At 34.6% G+C, this 25,753-nt stretch overlaps 1 protein-coding gene across 5 annotated transcripts in view; it reads right to left on the reverse strand.

Annotated features, from left to right (window-relative positions):
- PCDH15 (protocadherin related 15) overlaps positions 1–25,753 on the reverse strand; it is a 1,516,422-nt gene that overhangs the window by 186,695 nt on the left and 1,303,974 nt on the right. For all 5 annotated transcript variants that reach the window (XM_067025124.1, XM_067025121.1, XM_067025122.1 and 2 more), the window contains 2 exons: positions 6,474–6,779; positions 3,425–3,649 (listed from right to left, as the gene is read on the reverse strand). In XM_067025124.1, coding sequence (XP_066881225.1) covers positions 3,425–3,649; positions 6,474–6,779 — 531 coding nt within the window. The remainder of the gene's footprint in view (positions 1–3,424; positions 3,650–6,473; positions 6,780–25,753) is intronic.

A 25,753-nucleotide genomic window follows, 5' to 3' on the forward strand; every position in this document is an offset into this window, starting at 1 on the left:
GTAGAATAGCAGAATAGGCAGATACTTTAAGAAACCATCTGAATCAGCCCTGTGACACACCCTCCTTGATGTATTCACATCCTTTAAACACGGAGTGCAGTGTATGGAGAAGGTTCTGTGACTGATCGAACATGTCAAAAGTGGTTTGTGAAGTTTTGTGCTGGAGATTTCTCACTGGACGATGCTCCACAGTCAGGTAGACCAGTTGAAGTGGATAGCAATCAAATTGATACATTAATTGAAAACAATCAACATTATACCACGCAGGAGGACAGCGGACATACTCAAAATATCCAAATCAAGTTTTGGAAAATCATTTACACCAGCTTGGTTATGTTGATCACTTTGATGTCTGGGTTCCACAGAAGTTAAGAGAAAAAACCTTCCTGACCATATTTCTGCATGGGATTCTCTTCCTAAACGTAACAAAAATGTTCTGTTTTAAAAACAAATTATGACGGGCGATGAAAAGTCGTTACTGTACAATAATGTGGAATGGAAGAGATCATGGGGCAAGCGACATGAACCACCACCAACCACACCAAAGGCTCATTTTCATCCAAAGAAGATGAGGTTGTGTATATGGTGGGATTGGAAGGGACTCTATTATGAGCTCCTTCTGGAAAACCGAACAATTAATTCCAACAAGTCCTGCTCCCAGTGAGACCAGCTGAAAGCAACACTTGTTACCATCAGGTAATGCAAGACCACATGTTTCTCTGATGACCAGGCAAAAACTGTTACAGCTTGGCTGGGAAGTTCTGATTCATCCATCCTATTCACCAGACGTTGCACCTTCAGATTTCCATTTATTTTGGTATTTACAAAATTCTCTTAATGGAAAAAATTTCAATTCCCTGGAAGACTGTAAAAGACACCTGGAACAGTTCTTTGCTCAAAAAGATAAACTGTTTTGCGAAGATGGAATTACGAAGTTGTCTGAAAAATGGCAGAAGGTAGTGGAACAAGATGGTGAATATGTTGTTCAATAAAGTTCTTGGTGAAAATGAAAAATGTGTCTTTTATTTTTCCTTAAAACCTGAAGGAACTTTTTGGCCAACCCAACAGTTTAGAGAAGACAGCAGGACTCCAGGAAAGAAGTGACATCATGTGTGTCAGATAAGCCTAATTCAAGTATAAAGTAAAGGCAATGGAATAATCCCCCACATCCCACCCTGATTGCAGGATTATCTTAACAACGACAGCAAAACACACAAGAAAATCCACACTCAAAGATCTTACAGTCAAGAGCATTAGAGCATTTACCTATATGATAAATATACTTATGTTAATCATATATTGGTAAAATCTTTAATAATCTTCTATGTTTTCATATCAATATTTTATTGTCTAAGAAAACCAACTGCATGCCTTACTTATTTATCAGTTAAGCAATCAAACAAAAATGCAACAAAAGTGATGATTTCCTGTACCATCATTTATATCTGGCAGTGCCCTTTAAGAATGAACACTGTACAAAAGCTGCCTATGACCTTCTGTGCCTTATAACCTGTGTACATACAGCCCTCTATAGAAAGCTGCTTTCAAGAACTGAAGTCATTCCCAGAACTTTCCACATGCTTTAGGTAGCCAACTAGAGCCAGATGGTATAAAATCCTGAGTAATTTATCACAGGTGAATTCTGCCCAACAATTTACCTCAAACACATTACAGATTGTAATTCTAGGCATCTCAAGCGGAAAACTTTAAATGAACATAGGTTCCCATGGTTTTCTGAATGATCTCCAGGATCAGACAACCTAAAAGAACTGGTGAGTCAAATAACTTGATCCCATTCAGTTAGGATACATTTCTAGTGATATAAGGTGACTGCAAGAAGTACAAATAGTCCCACTGTATAGCAGACCAATGTGTGGTTGCCAAATTTGTACTGCAGTTCTACCATCTATAACTAAACATTAATTCAAAATGTACATATACTTCCATGTTTTCTTCTGTCTAGTTTCATAGATTTTATTTTTTTTAACATGGAAACTTGGTCTCAGTGGTTACCTGGCAAAATCTGAGTCATAATCATAAATCATATATTTTTGTAGAACATATACATTTGTGAATATAATATGAATTAAAATATCTATATTAAAGTGAACTTAAAATGCTTACCCAATTAATCTTATTCACGTATTTCATTCATGGACTTATTGAAACTTTCTACAGGCTTCCTTGTAAAGTCTTCACTTATCATATAGATCTTCTGTATCCTTGTCACTCTCCCTTTTTCCTTTTCCTTCTCTCCTCTCTCACTCTTTTCCTCTCACTCTGTGTGAATCTGTTTCTTTCTGACTAGCTGTCTTTTTAACCATTCAAACTCCAGTCGGGTACCAGAGAAAACATGTTAAGAGGGCAGTTTCAAATTTGTACTTTCTTCCCCTGACCAAAAATCATATAAAACATGTTTATGAAAGCACTTTTATTTTATGTCACCAAAGAAATAAAGGTCATTGGAAGTCATTTTTTAGTACTAAACACACCTTTAATAAAGCAGCTCGAGGATCATTTGTATGTGTATATTTGTAACTGAAGTATATTTTTCAACATCTGATACTCACACAACCTGTGTAAGAATCATCTGTGTACTTTTCTAATATACTGATGTCTCAGATGCTCCTGTGGGAAAGGTGCCCCTTTGGGAAGAAGCAGAGGGGTCTGAAAGTTTGGTATGCAGCTCAGATGACCTTTATATACACTAACATGTGAGAACCTATGAATCTTTCCTCATGCCTTCTTTTAAATACACACCTTAACGATCACAAGAAACCCTGAAGGTGGAAGATGGCATGCTTTTCTAGGTAATCAATTGGTGCAGGGTATTTTATTAAGCTAGACGGCAAATCTAGAGAAGTTGAGAGAGTCCCCAAGGTCATAGAACTTGAAAATGGTTGAGCAAGAAATTAACCCCAATTCCATCTGATTCCAAAGCTTGCTTCAATCCAGAGTCTTGGGTTACAAACTAAACTAAACTAACTAGTTCTTGGGGGCTTAGAACTCTTAAACTTTAAAAATCCTCTTATTTTTTTTTAAATTTTTACTTTTTTAAGTTGAAGGATTTGGATGAAGTTATTATCCCCGGTGCTGTGGAATTTGGACTAAAGTGTAGTCTAGAGAAATTATGACTTGATTGAAGTCACAGAGCTAATGGTGGACCCAGGGAGACACAGTGTTTGAACTCTTATTTAGTGGTTCTTTCAAACTTATTTTTTATAAGTTAAACAATATAGTTATTTCTCAAGTATTTGTAAATACTGTACATTCAAAATTTTATATTCTGGCTCTGGTACCACATATAATTATGAATCCTGCCCCCAAATATTATACTATAGTGTGGATTTAAAAAAAAAAACAAACCAGAAACTACATGTAGAGAGTACAAAGTAGGCAACCAGAAGTCATCTATATTCCTTACCTTTACTATCACTGTGACAGTAGCAATACCAGGTGGCATTGTTCCATAAATATCAAAGGCCTCCACTAGAAAAGTGATACTTGCTTCCTGGTCTGGAAATGCCTCATAGTCCAAACTCCTTAAAAGGGAGAGTTCTCCTGTAAATGGATGTAGTGCAAAAAAGTGCTTCACTTCCGGACTTCTTATCCGATAAGATACATTAGCTCCAAGGTCAACATCTGTGGCCTGTAACAAGTTAAGAAGAAGAATGGTTATATCACTGCCATTGCCAAAATAAAGAAATGCAGGACTGATGGAAGTCATGTGTCAGTACCTAGAACAGCATGAAATGAATGATGATCAAAAGGCATGTTTCAGAGAGAAACATTTTTTAAAGTAATTTACCAGATAGAGGGAGAGAAAGAAAGAGAACAAGTCAGAGACAGAGACCCATGAGGTTTTGTCATTGTTGATCTTGTTACTGTACCTATTTTATTTGAAAAAATCACTAATTAAAAGGATCATACCACAGTAAAGAAATAAATAGTATCATAAATGATTGCTTATTATTTCCTGATGACTGTATAACCATGAAAAATAATACCTTAAATAAAAATAAATATTAGTGTGTGCTTTCCATAAACATAACAGGTTATTAAAGGGCTATATGAAAACTAAGGAAATATGTCTTCTCACAAAGATCCTATAATACATTTCTAGAGATCACTCTATTATACCTCCCTTCTTCTAACTAATACTTATTGAGTGTGCACAAGGTGCTATAGAGATGCACAAGATGAATAAAAACAAGATACCTACCCTCCAGATTACTGTCTCAAAGAAGAAATAAGACAGAAATACCAAAATAAAAGGGATACATGAATGGACCTAGAGATTGTCATACTGAATAAAGTAAATCAGAGAGAGAAAGATGAGTATCATATGATATCACTTATGTGGAAGCTAAAATAATGGTACAAATGAACTTATTTACAAAACAGAAATAGAGTCACAGATGTAGAAAACAAACTTATGGTTACCAGGGGGAAAGGTTGGGGAGGGATAGATTGGGAGATTGGGATTGACATATACACATTACTATATATAAAATAGATAACTAATAACGACCTACTGTACAGCACAGGTCTCTACTCAATACTCTGTAATGACCTATATGGGAAAAGAATCTAAAAAAGAGTGGATATATGTATATGTATAACTGATTCTCTTTGCTGTACAGCAGAATCTAACAGAACATTGTAAATCAACTCTACTCCAACAAAATTTCTTTTAAAATTCTCATTTCCAAAAATAAAGTTTCCCAATCATTAAAGCAAAACAAAAAACAAACAAAAAACAGCTGAAAGAACAGGTTTCAATGGGAAGTCTTATAGATGACTCTTTCATTCAGTAGTAGAGACTGGCAAAGGCAACTCTGGTAGAGGAAATGGAATGGAGCAAGGATAGAGTGAGGAAGGTCAGGGTTTGTTAAAAAATTCATGCAGTAAAGCAAACATCTTTGTGAATGTCACTCTTGGTCCCCTCCAAACAGTTATCAACATCACAATGGGAAAGGTACTGTTAAAGCACAAATTTTATGATGTCACCTTCCTGCCTAAAAATTCTTCTTGTTTTCCATTTCATTTTGGATCAACTCCAATCTCCTTAACATGGTGAGAAGGACACATATATTTTCCAGCCCTTTACCTCCTCACTGTCTCCTCTCCTCCAGGATTTTGAGCAGGTTTGTCCGCTGCCTTGAATATTCTTTCTTCCCCTTGAATAACTCTTATTTGCCCCTCAGTTCACAATTTAGAAATAAACTTTCTCCAGGAAACATTCTCTTTGTTTTCAAGATTAGGTTAAAGAGCTCCACCTGTGATCTCTCAGGTTCCTTGCATTGAGGACCTCTATATTAATTACCAGTTACTTGTCTGTTTGCTACACCAGACTGAAAATTCGATGAAGGCAGGAAATCTGTCTTGTTCACATTTGAATCCCCAGAGTCTAGCAGAGGACTTGGCATGCAATAAGCACTGAAAATATGCTTGTTGAATAAAGGAATGAGTGAATGAATAGATGAATAGAAGAATAAATGGAGAAATAATGGCCCTCTCCTTGGTCAGCATCTGCCTTTTTTAGATGTATTAATGTTTGCTGACTAAGTAAACACATATTGAGTTGAATTATGGAAGAAACACAAGTTATTGAAATGCATGCTAACAAAATTCAAGTTGTAGATCGCAGGTTGAGAAAGGACTATATTTTTTTCTTACAAAATACACTTCATAAACCACCTATGTCAGAATTAAAGAGGTTGTGCTTAAAATGCAGATCTCTAGGCCAATCTAACCTACTGAATCAGAATGTCCAGAGTTTCTGGTAATAATTTATTTGAGGACTGAAAAAAAGAGGCTTAGCTATGAAGACACTAATAAAAAGGAGAGTTAGACTACTGGAAGGATGCCAGTTGTGTACGGAAAGTGAAAAAGATATTATAAAATAATAGGTACAGCAATATCTTATTTCTGTAAAATATGAGGCAATTCTATACATGTATGCATATGAATGTATATATATATGTACACACCTGCATACATGTATATTTATATATATATGTACATAGTTATTTGATATTTGTGTGAGCACAAACATAAATGTAACAGAATACACATAAAATTTAATACCGAGTAACTTTGGAGGTACAAGGTGAAAGACTATTAAGTTTTTAAAATAGTCTCGTATTGTTAATTGTTGCAATAAATATTTAGCATTACTTTGGTAGATTAAAAAGAAATCTGTTACGAAATGTTATTCAGTTTCTCACAAAGGTAACTTTTCTCCCTTTAAATTTTGGTATATCTCTAAAATAGGGTTATTAGATAAAGCACAATATGTAATATTTGAGAAATGCTTATATTCAAATTTACTCGTTTATCTGAAATTGAAATTTAACTGCATGGGCTTTTTTTTTTTTTTTTTTTTTTTTTAAATTTACTAAGTCTGGCAGCCCTACAATGAATGTCAAATCTTATACAGAATTCATGAAATAATTGCTTCTTCCACACACCTCTATTTGAAGGAAAATGGTCCCGGCTGGCAGATTCTCTTCAACAACGACAGTATATGTTGAATTGGTGAACACGGGACTATTATCATCAATATCCAAAACCCTGATGGCCAGCGTTAGAGTTGAATGACGAGGGTGTACCGCTCCATCAGTTGCCACAACAACAAGTTCATAGTAGTCCCTGACTTCTCTGTTAAGTTTCACTGCTGTGTAAATGCTCCCATTGGATGTGATACGAAAAAGATTATTGAAGTTACCCAAACTGTAGTGTACTTGGCCATTTATTCCATCATCAGGGTCTGTTGCCTAAATAAAATTAAAAACAAAGGAATTCACATAGTACTCTTTGTTATGATTTTTTCACATTACATTTTGTTATGTTGTCCTGCCAGAAGGGGATAGTTAAAGAATTATGGCATATTTCTAACCAAATATTTTTTCTCTAGGGAGAAAATTTAAAAGATAATGACAATGTAGTACAAAAGTCTAGAACATGAAAAGAAATATACTATAGTTTAATTGATATTCTTCATTCAAAATGAATATAACATAATTTGATAACAGTAGAAATAACAATATTATATTATGACAGAAAATTCACATTTCAAAAATACTGAATTTTTCTTGTATTATCATTTCTTTAATAGATTTTGCATTCTAAAATTAAAACAAACACATTTAGTTTTTAATTAAACATAACTGACTGACAAGATTTTACAGCTTTTTAAATTCAAGCACTATATGTGTGTGTGTATATATATATGTTTAAGCACTATATATATATATATATATATATATATATATATATATAACTGCATTTAATCTGTCTGATGTTCTTATGAATAAATATCATTGGTCCCATTCTACAAGTAAGAAAGCTGTGGCTTATGTACTTTAATTATCTTGCTTAGGGTTACACAAGAAATAAATACTTCAGTGCCCCAGTTCTTAGTATAATGTCTTGCATATAAAACTACTTAATAAATATTTGTGGAATTAATGAATGTTAGAATAAATTAATGCAAGGAACTGAGATTTAAAACTAAACATGTTCCAAAACCCAAATAGAAGTGAAAGTATAGTAACTGTAAAGCAACTGCAAAGGGCTCTTCTTTAATATTAGAATTCAGTCTCCAAATGATAACAGAATTGTTGATGCTATAATAAACCTACTGTAACTGAAAATTTTATGTAATAGTAAATCACTTTGCATCAAATAAAATGGGTAAATTTTGAGTGACTATTCTTCTGATGAAGTGTTATGAGAATTAAAATAATCTAAAAATCAATTAATTGGAATATAAATTATGACATTTCATTATCAAATACAGTGCATTTTGTGCTAAACAGTTCTATGTTATTGTTTCTCAAAGAAATTGGAATGAATCTTAGCATCTATAAAATGTTACATAATTATGCCCCGAACTTCACAAAGGAAAGGAAGGAAAACAAGACACCTGGCTGCATTATGAGCCAGGGACACAATAATCACTTAATATCTACAAAGCCTGGGATGCAATATGATGTATTTTGAACAGTACACGAGCAGATGTATATCCACCTTTACAAACACTGGGGAAGCATGTGGGGTGGGTTTGCTGAACACTTGTGCCTTGTTTGAAATGATAAAGCCCAGGATGTCCGCAACTGCGTTCCTTCTGACTGTCATAATGCCGGACATTCCAGCAGGATTTGTCCCTTTTATTCATCAAAACACAAATGTACCTGGGAGGGAATTACCTCTGGAGTTTTAAGCCTGAGAAAAGATAGAAGAGTAATTGCAGGAATGTCTGAAGAGGACAAAAATACTGTAAAAGAGTTGAAGAGTTTCCATAGACATATTTTCTTCTACTTCTACATTTTTCCTAGAATTTGTCTTACAGATTATTGACATATTAGTCAAGCTGGTCATCTTAGTGGAAAAAACAAACAATAATATTGCCACATCCCTTACAAAAAAACCCAACCAATCAAACAAAAAATGTTACTTTTTGTCTTAAATCACTGCTCAAGTAAATAGAAAAATACAGTCCAATAACGTAAGTAGGTTTTATTTCATTAAACCAACACTCTTAAAAGTTTCAGGGACTTTTTCTGTCTGTGGGTAGTTTTATGTAATCCATAATTTAAATGATTCTTGCTCAAGATATATTCTTATTTATCCCCATACTGGAAGATTTATTATGATAGAATGATTTAATTTGATTAATATGCCTGTGTATATATATGTGTGGGGTGGAGGGGGATGTTAGGTATGTATTATACTATGTATGTCCAGCTACTTAACTAATATCTCTACTAGGACACCTAATGCATATTATATGAGTTTTCTATTGTTGCCATAACAAATTACCACAAATTTAGTTGTTTACACATTGCGAGTTTATTATTTTATAGTTCTATAAATCAGAAGTTCAACATGGGTCTCACCTTGGCTAAAACCAACGTATGCATAGGTCTGTATTCCTTTCTGGAGGCTCTAGGAAAAGATCCATTTCTTTGCTCATTCCAGTTATTGACAGAATACAGTTCCTGGAGGTTGTAGGATTGAGATCCCCACTCCCTTTTTACTTGTCATGTAAGGACAATTCCCAGCTTCTAAAGGCCACCCACATACCTTTTCTCTTGGCTCATAGCACACTTCTTCCATCTTCAAAGCTAGCAATGGTGGGTCAAGTCCCTCTCACAGTTTTTGAATCTCTCCTTCTATCTCATCTCTCTAATCCACTCTTCTATCATCCTCTTCCACTATTAAGGGCTTAGATGGCTACAATGGGCCCACTTGGACAATCCAGGGTAATCCTCCCATCTCAAGGTTTTTAACCTTATCACATCTACAAAGTTAATTTTGTTATGTAAGGTAACATATTCACACATGGGATGTATTTGGGGGATCAAAATTCTGTATACTATAGAATCAGAAGCTTAACATGTTTCTAATTGAACTTTTGATTATTTCTATGTCCAAATCTTTGTCATCTCCAATTCCCCTATTCCCCTATTCCATTGACCAACAGATTACATAAGAAATAAAGAAGATGTTCCTGAGATCTACTTCTTCTACCTTCTCAATTATTTATTCATTCAGTAATTTCAGAAAAGCTTATTTATTTATTCAACAATTTCAGAAAAGCTTATTCTCAATTATTTATTTATTCAATAATTTCAGAAAAGCTTATTTAATACTATGTATGAGGCTCAGCTCCAAGCTGTGAGATACATTGGTATATTAGGTAACAAGGTCCAAGATATGGCATTTATAGAAACATCCCTATTCCATTTATAATACATTGTTTCCAATGTATGCTATCTCAATCCTAACCACCTTGGCCCAAGCCACCATCAGCTGTGGCTTAGATTGCTAGATTATGTCTTTATTTTCTTTTCAGTTATTTCCTTTCAGAGAGATCTTTTATAATAGATAAATGTCATCATTCCTCTTAATATCCTTCAGTGATTTCCACTGCCTTCAGCACCATTCAAATGTTTACCATAACCAAGAGTTCTCCTACTAAATGTTACTTTCACTGTGTTCTGGAATAATGCAAATCTCTCCAACCTCCAAATTTCTCCAAAGCCTCTGCCTAGAGGGCTTCCACTATTATTCACTAGGCTAATACCCATTCATCTTTCAAATGTCCATTTAAACATCACTTCCTCAAAGCAGTCTTCTTTGACTCCTGAAATGTAAATGAGACCCTCCTGTTATATATGGCAAGAACTCCATATATGTGTAATTTATATCACTTTTACTTGATTTAAATTATAGATTTATTAATGTGATTATTTGTTTAACACTTGTCTCCTTTCTTACAAGTGGGAAGACTGTGATCATCTTGGCGGAACTACTGAATCCAGGTCTATACGGAAAAATATCATTTTTATAAAGTACAAAGTAGTATTTTGTTATGACCTAGATAAGAGTATGATAATAAGAAAATATCTTTGTATTTTTAATGTTTTGTAGAGTGACAAACAGGGACTATGTAGGTTAAGATGGTGAATGACCTTGATATATAAAAAGAAATTGCTACCTTATAGAAGTACTGTTTAGTTTCAGTGTTTCCACTATATATATTTTTCGATATCATTAACTTTGGTATGTCACTTGTTCCCTCTAGGTCTCAGATATCTCAACTATAAAATAAAAGATGTGAAGCAGAATAGCAGTTTTGAATCTCTTTTCCTACCATTATACATATCAGAGATGAAATTCACAAACATGGCACAGATCATCAATTATAACATGAATAAGAAGATAGCTGTTGCATAATTCTCTGCAATCTAGTTGCAAAGCCATTATTCTGTTCCACTGAATAAAATATATAAAAATTTAAGTGAATCAGCATTGTTATAGATGATATAAGCCAATAACTAGTATTAGAACAATGCAAATGTATATCTACATTGGTAACAAATGACTTGGAAAAGACCTCACATTTGAGCAGAACAACCCACGTTTGCAAACTACTGGGCTAGAGGATTGTTAAAGGAAACTTGCTCTAACAGGACATTAAGATAATAAAAACAAACTTAATTTCAGAATCAACCACCTACAGTGCTTGCATCATGTTGTTATTTCCCAAATTGCTGCATTAATCACGTTTTCCCTTGTGAACGTCCCAATACACAAATACACAGTAGCTCGGACAAGTGTTGCATTAAAAGATCCTCTTTCACTGAGGATTGTTGAATGGGAACTTCCCCTCTCCAGGCTTCAACTTGCCAAGTGGAAGGACATTTTAGCAAGAAAACTGCTCTCTCTGCTCCCTCCCTCACTCATGAGTGGTGAATTTGATGGAAAGAATTGGGTAAACACACTGCCTCCTTTAACATCTGATGTTTATAAGGATGTCATATGATTTGCTGGTTTTGCTCTATGAGCTCTTTCCCTATGAATAAGACCTACAATTCCAGTTCTGCCTGAGGCTGTGTAGGTAAGTTTAATCATGGGGTAGCATTTACCAACCCATTTGGCTCTCATTACTAAACCTCCTTCCTTTCAATATCAGTTTCACCTATTTGCCAGAATTTCATGTCTCTCACTGAATTGGTTTGAACCTGGGCAAGGTACAGGATGTTAGTTACTGATAGTCGCAAACCCCATGGGTGTTTATACCACAGTTTCCAAACAAATTTAGTCATAGACTCTTTTTCATTGTTGTTTGTTTAGCAAAATATTTACTAATATCTTGAGGGACATACAGTTTTAAAAATACTGTTATAATTCAATGAGCAATATTGGGAATAAGGCCTTCTTTTAATAATCTGTCCATGATATTTTCACACAATATTTCCACTTGATACTTTTTGTTCCCCATGACCCATCACTTGAAACTAACTACCTTAAGTTAATAGAATCAATGGTGCCTACTCTCAAACATGTCAGGGTCCTTAACAGAGTCTACAGTAAAATAATAAATGGCAGAGAAAAGATAATCAGAAAAATATATGCTTTCAAAAGGTCCAATGAGAAATTTTTTTTAACAATGGCTTAAATTGATAGAAAAGGCCATGGAGGGAGAAGTAAACATTGAATTTTAGTCATGGTTTTGATAAACTAACTTTAGGTGCTACATTTCATGGAATGTTAGTTAACGTCTCTTATGATACCAGGAAAAAGTGAGGGGAGATGGAGAGAGAAGGGGAGGTCTGTTCAAATAAATAAATTTGGGAAATTGGGATTAAAGAAAATTTAAACTTTTTCATTACTTCAGAACTTTTCAAGTGTCATTAATATTTTAATGAGCAAGGCAAAGTTCTCAAGGGGAGTAATGTATGCACCAGATTTAAAAACCCTGAGTAATAGAAATCCTTTCAACTGAACTATAGACAGAAGTCCAAACTCCTATGCATGAATTAATTCAAACCTACATTTTCAGCATTCTCTTACTATTCACTGTCCTGTATAAACGCTCTGCTCAAGTCTAATCAATTTTCTACATTTCCTTAGGACTCAGCATACACTTTTTGACATTTTCTTCAAGTCTTGCATTGATGATTCCTTATTCACCTCTGAAATTCCAATCCTTCATCCAGTCTTCAAATCCCAACGCCAATTCAATCTCTCCTAGGAAAATGTCTAGCATTTAGAGATAGATTACTTTATAAATTAGAATTTTAACAAATGCTTTGTAACATTACTTTTTTTTTTTGGCCTCACCACACGGTGTGTGGGATCTTCCCTGCCCAGGGATCCTGTGCCCCCTACACTGGAAGCATGGAGTCTTAACCACTGGACCACCAGGGAAGCCCACATTACTTTTTTTTTTTTTTTTTTTTTTTGCAGTACGCGGGCCTCTCACTGTTGTGGCCTCTCCCGTGGAGCACAAGCTCCGGACGCACAGGCTCAGCGGCCATGGCTCACGGGCCCAGACGCTCCGCGGCACCCACATTAATTTTTATTTACACCTTTTCCCCACAGCTATAAGTCCTTTGAGAATAGAAGCATATCTCATAAATCTTCATTTATTGAATTTTTCAAATATACAGCTATCTTTATCTTACAGTGTGATAATTGTTGAGAGAAAATATCCAAACACATATTCAACAAGGGGACTAAAAATAAATATTAGATGGGGCATTTTTATTACTAGGGTTTCATAATTTTAAGTCAGCTTAAGTATAAAGTTCAAATAATATATTCAAAGTCAAGTACACACACACACACACACACACACACACACACACACACACACGTTTTGACCCGATTAACTACAACTTAATTCACTGAATGTCTAGCTTCCATGAAAGGAAGTATATTTGATGGTCATGGAATAAAAGACTAACATTCTATAAGAAAGTGCTGTAAAAAATTTAAGGTAACTCAGACACACATCTAATAGAGACAAAGGAACTAGAATGTTCGTAAAATACAGGATTATTTGCTTCCTTTTCTGTCTCCTAATTAATTGAGGAACATAAATAAGGTCATGTAAGTTAAGTGATATGGGCTGGCTAGACAAGGTAGTTTCATTTACTTAGTATTATAGATGAGTATGTACATGTTAGAAAAGATAACCAAACATAAAATCCCTTATTATCAGCAACACTGTCAAGAAGTTTGCACTGATATTTAATATCTAACCAAGGAGCTCAGTGTGTGATGCTGTAATGAAAACATTTATCTTCCTAGAAATCAATTAAAAGTTAATTAAAATTGTTAATAAGAATAATCACACATCTCTTCTCCCCTTGTACTACATCAAAGCAAAAAACAGTAATAGCTGCAACTTTATAATCATCTGTCCACGGTTAACACATTTTGTAATGTACACCTTACCATGGGGCCTGACTTGTGGCTACTTATTTGTGAATGAGTATTGTTGGGAAATTGGCTAATAGTCTGTAGTCAAATAAAGACCTCACTGGACAAAACTTTGAATATTTGCTAGAAAAACTTCTGGAAAATCTTAATCACTAAAATCAAAGTTAGAATACATTACAGACAACCAAATAATTATTACTTAATAAAGACAACAGATCATGTATAAGGGCATTTATTTACTATTCCTTGAGCACCATTTTATAGCATACCACTTGAAAAGGAAGCAGGGAAAAATATTTCTGACACATTATATTTACCCCTTTTGTTCCCTCATTAATTTTACAGTGGTCTTCTATACATGCTTTCCCATCAATAAATGTGGAAGCCCATTACTGGGATACCTACATTGGGAGTTACAAATTCTATAGAGATTTAAAAGTATGTCTTTCTGGGTGGAATATACTGGGATAAGACCTCAAAGGAGAGTCTGATGTCTGCACCCCTTCCATTGAGAAGTCTCTGTGTAGATTACTTATTATTTTTTTAATGATTAATTCTAATTTAAAATATGTTTTATTCTCATATCCATTCAGATTATTTAGATATAAACTAATTTCTGTTTATTCTCACAAAAATCAGTTCTATGAAAAGAACTTTAAGGACAAACAGAAAGTACAGCTATTAGAAAGGTGTGAACTACCATGTAGCACCTAATTAGCCCAGTGTGAAGCTGAGAGGGAGCTTAGCTCCCTTAGTTTTTGCTTTTCCTTCACAGCAATTTTTGAGGCTGTGCAGTCCTTTCTCACCTTGAAGCAGGAACCTTAAAAGGTGTTGAGCAGGGAGGTCAGAAGACGAAGTTGGGAAGTGCATCCTTAATGACATTACTAGTAGAAGTACATTTTTAAAATTACCTGCCAACTTCAAAAAGGCATAAAATAGTTGTCATCTTTATTTCTTTAAAGAAGGTGAGCTATTTCAAGGACTGTGATTATCAGTGTAAAAGGGGAGGGAGAAGCAATTTAGTGACTCATGATGCTGGTAAATGTTTCCTCTCTCCAAACCTATTCACTATTGAACAATGGCAAACAGACTTACTGGCTAGAAGGTAACAAGTTGTACTTGAGTTCAAATCACTAAAAACATGAGAGTAAATAGTTTTTTTTTTAATCAAATATTGGAACTCTCAAATATTTAAGCCCTAGGAATCTAGAAAACCCATATATAAATTAGAGATTCCTTAAGGGCTTAAGGTCTAGGTTAAAAGACCAGCTCTTTCCCATACTAACTCTATGGCCTTGGGTGAGTCAGTCATTCTAAGCGTCCATCCTTCATTTGTAAAATGATGATGATAGTAAGTATTTATCTCACTACCTACTATGAGGATTGAACACACTTAGCAGCATGCTTAGAGCATATTAAGTAATCAATTAAAAATTAGGTAAGTTTATTGTTATTGAGGTTTTCAACATCTACTTAGAAACTATTAAAAAAAGTTCAATTCTGTCCTAAAGTTCTTAAAAATATTTTTTTGAAAAATAAATCAGTCTATTTTTATTTGGTTTATTTATACACTTCATTTTCCTTAGGATCACATTTAACCTGGTATAGTGAGTCAATTAGGCTCCATTAACTTTGTTTTTATCAAGATGTTCTGAGAATTTGGGTGTCTGTATTAATTAAAGAATTCATATGTGAAAGAACATAAAACCTGTTCATATGTGGTTTTAGTGTAACAAATAAAAATATAAGGAAAACTTGTATGACCAGATGATATGTAACAAAAAGGAAAGAGCACTTTAGTTATTACAAGAAACAATAATGAAGATTTAAGGTCTTTGAGGCATGAATTCAGGTAGTATTAGACACATTATAGAGAAATTTCTATGAAAAAGTATGTCTGATGATTTTATGGACATTGTCACATTTTGAGAAATGTTCGTTATGTCTGCCCTGAGACAAATGATGAATTTTTAAACATCAAAAATGTATTCCATTTGAAAGTAGAAGAAAAGGTAACTTCCAGTTACATTTTGAAGTAATTTTATCATGGGTTGGGAAACAAATGTGTGACAACAGATACGAGTAGTCATGACCTGATCATAAATTGTGAGGCTCTTAAAATCATTATAGTGAGAGCTAAAAGGGGTATAAGAGCTATCTTACACTAAACATTTCTTCACTTGTCATAACTACTGCAGGTCATCCTTCCAAATCTGAAAAGATAACTTCTACCCAGAGAACTCAGTAAATAGTATTACCCCACAGAAAAGGTTTGACAGCTGCCCGTATTTTTCTCCAAAGTTATGTCTTTTTTTAGTGTTCTTAAATTCTTTCTATTCTACCATGGAGCAAACCTCTATTAAACTGTCTTTAAGGGTTTGGATGTTTCTCTAGGATGCTTTCCCCAAGTCAAGACAGCTGTCTTTCCACTGAGACTCCCTGTCATTTTGTTTTTATTTAGCTCTATAACATAATGTAGTTGCCTGCTTACCTCCTTGGCTCCTATACTATCCTTCTTGCAAACTGAGGACAAAAAAAAAAAAAAAATGCATTGCTCATAGCTGAATTTCTAATACCTTCTCTTCATTAATGTTCAGTGAATATTTGCTGAATCAATGTTGCATTAAGGACTGCCTTTTATGAAGCAGTAGGTGCCTTAAATGAAAGTTTGCTTGAATTGACAAATAGTCAAAGCAATTATTTCTAGTTACACAATAAACTACATTTTATTCTAACATTCAAGGCTCTACATGATCTTTTTTGAACCTACCCTTATGCACTTATATCTCATAACTAACTCTGACATAAACTCTACGTTTTAGTCAAAAGAGTTTATTTATTATATCAGTCAGCTTTCAAACAACTCCAAAATCACAGTGGTTTGCTGTCACTGATGTTTATTTCTCTCCTGTGCAGTAACCCATCGTGGATTCCCTGCAGCTCTACCCTGTATTGTCTTTAGTCCAGGAAGGAGTCTGAAGGGGCAGGCTCTATTGGAACATGCCATTCATGTGACTAAGGGAAAAAAAGAGATGAGATTACCAAGCCAGAGTTCTTAAAGCTTCTGCTTGGAAGTGGAACATATCAACTACAAATCTTACAGCACCATGGCTGATGTCATAAGGTGGGGAAGTAGCATCCTCTCACAGTGTGGGACAGCAAAAAATTGGAAACAATAGTACAGTCTACCACTCTCATTGTCCTTCGGATGAACCAAGATCTCTCTTACCTCTTCCCTGCTAGCCTTCTGTTTTTAAATCCTATCTAATTCTTCAAAATTTACCTCCATTTTCACTCATCTTCTTTCTGGGAAACCTCTTCTTTCCATCCAGCCTTCTGATCCTTCTTGCACTTGGCACAAACCACTTTCTGTATTTTTATGTTGTGCAATTAAATACTAGGCCTAAAAGTCAGAGCTCATCCATACATTACATAATGGGAGAAACCATCAGGGAAAAAATCTGTGAAATGTTTGGCAACAGAAGGTACAACGTATGAGAAGTGCGAAACTGGTACAAGGATGGAAATAAGGAAGGGAAGTAAAAGCTATAGACAGCAAGCAAATGGAAATAAGTACCTTCCTTGATGTGGGCTATATTTAAAGAAATAAAATAAGTGTCAAATTAAGCAAGCCAGTTTAGGCGGTTACAACGTAGCCTATGAATATAAGTTAACTCCAAGTTCTTGATAAAGTAAGCATTAGGAAGAAGCCATGCAGGCCTGTACTAAAATATTTTACATACTCATTCATCATATAATGGTAAACACTCAGAAATTAGGACCTTGATGTTTTAGGAAAAGAATTGTCAGGTTCATATTTGCACAACAAACAAACAAAATGTTTCATGCTCATTAATGTCTTTATATAATTTTATAGTGAGGTTGCCTTTTCCCTTTCTCCAATATTCCCTATAGTTCCCTTATATATAGTTCCCTAATATTCCCTTATACCAGAAGGGCATGAAAAAATATGGGACAACTCATTCCATGATTTTCATTTTTTCTCCTATTGTTTTACATTTGATATATTTGCACTGTGGGTTTGGCGTGTATAGTATCATTTTGTTGATGGTGCAAGGTCAGAAAATAAAATTATATTTTATTTTACTCCCTTCTTCCTACTTTACTTCTCCAACATCTTCAGTCCCATCTCTTTTCTATGGACAAACATGTTCTAGGCCTTAAATCTAAGTGCATTTTGCCAAACTAACCATGCTGTCTCATGCCTGCTTTGTTCTAGCTTGAAGTCCTCGCTCTACTTCACAAACTGATTATTCTTCAGCCCATATGTCACTTCTCTCAGAAACACCTAAGTTAAAAGTCTTATCTCTATGTTCCTTAAGCTCATTGTATACTCCTTTACCAAAGGCCTTATTACTTTTTTTTACAGCCCCCATAAAATTAAGAGTTTCTTAAGAGCAGGCTGGCTTGTTTGTATCTGAACCATGCCTGTTCTTCGCATTGACAGGCAGCAGATAAAAGTTTTCTGCAAACATTTCATCTGAAGCTATTTCCATGATGCAGTTACATATCCTTCCTACCCCAAATACCCAATCACATGAAGAAAATAAAATATAATTTAGTATGTATAATTCTTTATAAAGAGCTAATATTTTTTCCTTTTATTAGATGAGATGTAACATATGTTTTCCATTTTAGAGGAGAATTAAGCGAGCAATCATATCAATAATTGTTTATTCCTGAATGTTGTCCTTATGCTATTGTTTTACTGCTTTCTTTTATTTCATTTTAAGTCAGCTAAAATCCTATAAGAAAATCTATTTGTAGTTCAGTTTGAAAATAAGTGTTGTAGGTATATCTTCAATTTTTTGTGGAATTAAATACAGTAGCTTTATTTTTCAATACTCTATTCCAGGGTTGCTCCAACTGTTTTCATTATACCCCCTTCAATAGGCTTTCTAGATATTTTTTCTCCCTAATTGCACCTCTATGAAATTTTATTACCACAGATTTGTTGCATATCTGTTTATGTATATGTTTATGTGTTTTATACATATAAAGAGTATATATTTTTTGCCTTTCAAAAACTGACTTTTGGGCTTCCCTGGTGGTGCAGTGGTTGGGAGTCCGCCTGCCGATGCAGGGGACACAGGTTCGTGCCCCGGTCTGGGAAGATCCCACATGCCGCGGAGCGGCTGGGCCGGTGGGCCATAGCCACTGGGCCTGCACGTCTGGAGCCTGTGCTCAGCGGCGGGAGGGGCCACAGCAGTGAGAGGCCCGCGTACCGCAAAAAAACAACAAAAAAAACTGACTTTTTCCATTTTGGGGGTGATATGTCCCTATTAAGAATGAATGCTCTAGTCAAAAGAAAACCTTCTGTAACTTCCTAATATACTATAAATAAACATTTTAATGTAAGCATTGTTCCTTCAACACTGATTACAATAGCATCACTTTCAAAATACATGCCCAAACTATTATGTAAGGTAACTATTTCAGGGCACCTCTGGAGCTGCAGTCAACAGTCATCAGTTTTTAAGTATGAAGTAAGAGGAAACTACCTTCATCATAGATGACATTTTATGTAATAATCTGCTTGGCTCAGGAGTTTCTTTTATATTTGTGCTTATCTTGTCTGTCAAGTTCGGACACTAAGTATTGTTTTCTGTTTTATTGTATTTTAAACAGTTTCCTCTATGCTTATTAAAGATGTAATATTTGTTTATCTGATGTCTTTATGATCCTCTCTGCTAACCTTGAGTTTTAATTTTATTTTTATCCAGTATTTTTTGTATTAAATATAAACATTCCCATATATTTCTCTAAAGAGCCAAGAATGATCTATGCCCTAAGTGTTGTCCTTCTATCTATCATAGAACTTTTGCTATTACAGCTCTCACAAATGATTTGCTTGTATCAGAGGCAGAAGAAAATCATAACTGGAAAGTGGAAAAAGTGGGACAGCCAGGTTGGGTTCTCTAAGAAATTCTCCATAATTGCATTTTCTGCAGAATATCCAAATATTAGATTATCAGATACATATCTAAGACAAAACAAATGAAAAGGCCTTTGGCCAATATATCCATTTAAGGAGAGAAAAATATCTCCCATGAATAATGCTTTTTGCTAGATATAAGCACACATTGTTTCCCAAATGACAACCATAAAAATAAAAGGGCTTTCTCCATTTTATACATATCGTCACAATCTTATCATAGTCACCTACCTTGATATATTCACTGGGGTAGAGCAGGATACAGATTCTGAACTCTCGGTTTTATTTTATCATCGATCATCCCTGGAGGTAAGCTTAAAATTTTGCAACTTTTAGTTATGTTCTATTTCCCCAATCTGGGATGTCACCAAATTGGTTGACTTGGAAATGTATGTTTTATATTCATTCCTGTGCCAACAATGCACTGAAGTAACAGAAGATTACATTTTCTATGGTTTTGTCTAACATATTCATTTAAATTAGTAGAATGGAATTAATTGGAAGGAATAACTTATCTTTTCATATTTACTCCCTAGGTCTGCATTCATGGGCAGGGGAAAAGAGCTAAGATGTACAAAATGTAGAACTGCCTTTTGAATCAGAAATTTTAAATTCTGCTTGCTATTCCTTTTCTAGTTGCTTTCCTTCCAATATACTTTCAGAGCACAGCTCTATGTGCCACTGACTGTGTAAACAGTTGGTAACTATTTTAGAATGATTACTATGTGGCAGGCATTCTGCAAGGTGCTTTCTGTTTGTTTCCTTAAATTCTAGTGTAAAATGCTACTGCTGTTCACCTTAATATTAGAAATTAATTTCATATTAGAAATATGCATAGATATTTTAAGTTATAGATTTATAAAAGACCCAGATATCTTTACAACATTCTTAAGCTTTTCTGATTAAATGAGAGAAAATAAGCCCAACTGGAGATTAGAAAAAAAAAAACAGTGGAGAAAAAAACTTCTTTTGAACATACATTCTTTTATTGTTAGGACATTCTCAATAATAAGAAGATTTTCATATCAATTGGTCTAGCAGAAGTTTTTCCTCAGAATAATGGTTTTTATTCTATTGAATTATGTTGATGGTTAGAAGTAGTCTAGTCAATATAATTAAGTCAATAAAAGAAGTGGAGACTGGCATAAAAAATAGATAAAAATCTTAAGCTAAAATGAAACGTATTATTCTGAGAAATCAAAACTCTATAATCTATCAAGAATCTTTGCAGATTATAAAGAAGAAAGCTATTGACTTATTTCAAACTTAAAGTCTAAAGACTTTAAGTGGAGACTGAAGCTACCATCCAGCATGACAGGTATGAACGACTTTGATTTTGTTTGCCCAGAGGAAGCATTACTCTTGCTACTTTCATAAAGACTTATCGCTCTTGACAGAAATTTGTCTGTGCAGACTTGGATGACTATGATACCGAAGAATCATAAAACCATTAGAGAAGACTGTAGGCTCAGAGGAGCTCCTCATAAAAATGTTGAGATAGAAAGAATAAGACAGTGAAAAAGAGACTGTATGTGCTATATATCCACAGCGTCAATTATGATACCTATAGGGAATATTTCCAGTCCTGGGTTTCAGAATCCCAATGAACTAATCTTTCTGAGATATCATAAACTAAGGAGTGAGAAAACAAGCCAAAGAAATATTGCCTGCTTTTATTTAATTATTCTGTAGACTGAATCTAGATTTTTAAAAAATGAGCCTCCTATCTTTGATTCTTGTATGACTTGAGGGAAAATACTGTGATATATAAGGGTCTTTGTTTGCATGTTGGATTCCCTATGAAGCAGACAATGAGACTGCAATTAGTTGCCAGTGTACCTTTTTTTTTTTTTTTTTTTCGTGGTATGCAGGCCTCTCACGGTTGTGGCCTCTTCCATTGCGGAGCACAGGCTCCGGACGCGCAGGCTCAGCGGCCATGGCTCATGGGCCCAGCCACTCCGTGGCATGTGGGATCTTCCCGGACCGGGGCACGAATCCATATCCCCTACATCGGCAGGCAGACTCTCAACCACTGCGCCACCCGGGAAGCCCACCAGTGTACCTTTTGGATCCATGCATGTGGAAAGCAGACAAAAGAAGCAGTACTGTATTAAGAGGAAAATCTAACTAGCCAGGGCCAACAACAGTCTTGGCCAATTCTGGAAGAAGCTGTGGAATTAGAGTTGCATGTTAAGAGCTCTTCCCAGTTGTGCTAAAATGACCAGGCCATTGCACTTGGCCAGTGGACTACATTGAGAAAGGTGTGACCCTTCTCTCTCTGCAACTGAGGTAACCCTGGAAGTAACCCTGGTTGGCAGCTAAAGGATATCTTCCTACATCACTCCCAGAAGACAGAATGTCTTCTTCTTCTTTGAAGGGGAATCTGGAAGGTGCATCTCAATCTCCATCACAAGCCAATATCTGTACTGTCTTTTCATTAGATTACAAACTTCTCATTTAACAAAACATAATAAATCACACATACACATGTGTGTATATACATATATATGTATATATATGTATACACACACACACACACACACACACACACATACTTAGAATCACTCCAATGTCAGTCATTCACTGTTTTCAAATGAAATAATCAGCTCCAGAGCTACAGAATGAGTTCAAAGTTACAAAACCCTCTGGTTTGATTGTGCTGACCCAAGCTAATAATGACCTATTTCTACCCTTGTACTCAGAGATATGGCTCATATTTTCTTTTTGAATTTAATTCTCCTTCAAGAGCAGAAATCCTAGATGGTGAGCTTTACATCTTTTCTATCTTTTGGTTCTTACAAACACCCAGCAAGGCACTTTTTTTGTCCACATTTTATAGATGAGAATATTGAAGAAAAGCTAAGAAACTTGTTCAGGTTCTTATACCTAGGAAATAAGAGAACCTGGATTTGAATTTAGGACATTAATATATCATCTGCTTGTGATCTTTGTTCAGGGAGGGAGGCTGTTGTAATTGGTGCAGCACCATAAATTATTCTAGCTGCATGATAGATTGGAGCCCAGAGATAAGCAGTAAGATGACTTGGAAACATTTTAGAATTCACTCTGAAATAGTTTACTTATTTTAATTATGGAAATGAAGAGCCATATCACAGAAATCCACACCTTGAAGATTATTATTACAGAGTAGCTCATAATTTACATGCATTCATTGAGAAAAATAAAAACCTAGGTTACAGAAAATTGTCAGTGGTTCCCCTCACATTATTCCTTGCTCTGCCTCAAGCTAGTCTGGACTGATATCAGAAGGAAAAGAAATAATTCAGTGAAGGCAATGGAAGTCATTGCATCAAATCCTGGGAAATACAATATACAGTGTACTCAGAGCTATGAATTTTACTGATCATTTTGAAACTTGAAGGTAGTCATTTCAAAATAAATGTATAAACCATCCAACATCTATTCCTGTCTTCTCCACTCTCCTGCTGAAATTGAGGAGAATCTCCATCAGTGGATTCAATCCCCTCCTATGTTCTGGGGGGGCTATGCTCTTGGGTCTATGTTGCCTCTCTTTCCAGCATCTTCCACATCCCTCTTTACTGAACCTATTTCCATTAGCCTTCATTTTATCATTAAAAAAAAAAAGAATATAATCACGTCCTACTATGTCTGTTATCTTGCTACAATTCCTTCACATCCCGGTCTTCCAGGGGGAAAAAAAGGTCAACTTACATTATCTCCATTGCTGCACTCATTCCTTACTGAATTATTTATTTAGTTATTCAGTCAAGCCAAACTATTCTTTTTCCATTTTAGCCTTTTCATTTTCTTCTACTTGGAGTAGTCTTCACAGTAGTCTACCTTTCTTTCAGTTCTCAGCTTACATAGCTTTCCCCTCACAGAAGACTTTGCAGAGCCTCTCAGCACACAGGAGGATACACTCAGAGTACTCACTATCTTCCCTCACAGTGCTCATGACAATTTTTACTTTTGTATTTAATGGTGTGTTTATGTATTTAATGGCTGACACTTCACTGGTCTGTGAGATCCATGACAGCAGAGACCCTTCTGTTTGTTCCAGCACTGTGAGTCCAGTGCTCTACATATAATAGACACCTTAGAAAATATTCACTCAAGGAATGGATAAAGGAAACATAAAACAGATCATAACCAACCAACTAAATCTGAAAATATATCAGTGCAAGGTACTATATTGAGTAGGAAAACATATTGACAAAATACTACTATTTCCTCCTTTTTAAATGTGAGAGAGAATCTAACTCTTCAAGAAGAGGCAGAGGAAGTTATTTACTATCAGAAGCACCTGTGAAGGTTGTCTTTGGTGTTGGTTGAGGAACAGTATTCTGATCATGATATTCTTGCAGCCTCTAAATTTTTATCTTAGTATACTGTATTTAAAATAATACTAAACTTTTGGTCTAAAAATTCCCCTTTTAAGGCAATACTTAACCTAATTGATGGGGACTGAAAGCTGTTACCCTGCTCTTTGTTCTTAAAAGCAGAACTGTTACTTTAATCATTCATTTAACCAGCATATATTAAAACATGTAATATTTGCCAGGTGCTATGCTTGGTTCTAGATATACAGAAGCATCAGATATGTTCCCTAATACCAGATACTTAATTGCTCTTAAAGATGCCAGAATTACTTATTTTAAAAATAAAATGAAAAAATAAATAATTATATCAACTTTTTGCTATATTCAGTTAGTAAATGTGCTCTGTGAATAAAGTTGGATGTTGAGTGTAGATGCTAATAAAGTGCTACATGCCAATTAGACATAATTATGCATATGTGTGTATATATACATAGTAATTGATATTTGTCTAGTACTTTCTATTTTGAAAGCTGCTTTTATGTACATTATCTCTTAACTATCATATCAAAACTGTAAAGAAGTTATTATGATCACCTTCATTTTACTGATTTTATATGAACTTAAACAGATTGATCATATTGTACAGCTAATAAATAGCAGAACTAAAATTCCAACCCACGTACACCACTATAAAGCTTTTGCTTTTCCTACTACTTCAACTTTCTTCCCCCCCACTTTCTCTCTTGTCTCTCTATTCATTGTAGTAAGATATGCAAATCTACATGATAATTAATACACTAAGAAATGTACAATACCATATCATACATGCCTCAAATCTCACCTTTCATGCCAATCTTCTTGCATTACCTAAAATTAACTTCATTAAAAAGTGATATAAACATGAAAATTATAAACTTTGCTCAATTGATAAGATAATGAACATTAGTATCAAATATAAAGTAAAATTAACCTTCATCTGTCCCCAAAAGAATACTATTGCATCTAAAATAAACCAAGATAATCTCATCTTTTTTGCCATAATTGATTTTATGTCAACAGCATACAAAGCGTGGCCTGTCAGGGTGTACTGCAGGGTTCAGAGAGATGATGGAAAAACACCACTAGACAAGCAGTCACATTTCAAATATGGATTCTGAATTCTATATAAAATTTTTAATGATCTACATACAGCATGTAGTTTGTCCAGTCATAATGGCAGACTTAATAAACGCTGAGTGGGTCAACATATGAAGATTTGGATGTAATTACTAGCTCTAAAACTTAAGTGAGGTTCTGTTGTTGCAGGTTAACTTTTAACTAGGCCTTCTGGGATTTCATACAAATCGAAACAGGCAAGAAATCTATTTAAAGAAGGCTTGCACTAAAGGGATAAACTTAATACTAAACTATACTTGAATATATAGAGAGGAGAAATAAACACTGAAGGGATAAAGACACAGGAAATCCTTTTTTCCTTTCAGGAAAGCATGTTACAAACAAAGAATATTTTTTTCAGTGGAGCATTCCTCAAAAACATGTTTGTGTAGACACAGAACCAGTTATTTTTTATCAAATCAAACCAAAAGAACAAAGATAAATAAAAATGTATATTTATATAATCATTTAAATGCTAGAGTTAAATTAGTTTCCACTTTTCTCTGATCCCATAGCACTTTGTACATGCCTGTCTCAGCGCTTTTCATATTGCATTGTATATAATTATTTGCATTTAAACCTCTGCTATCTAACGTAAATT

Source organism: Kogia breviceps, chromosome 2 (assembly GCF_026419965.1).
Source record: "Kogia breviceps isolate mKogBre1 chromosome 2, mKogBre1 haplotype 1, whole genome shotgun sequence".
NCBI classification, from domain to species: domain Eukaryota; kingdom Metazoa; phylum Chordata; class Mammalia; order Artiodactyla; family Physeteridae; genus Kogia; species Kogia breviceps.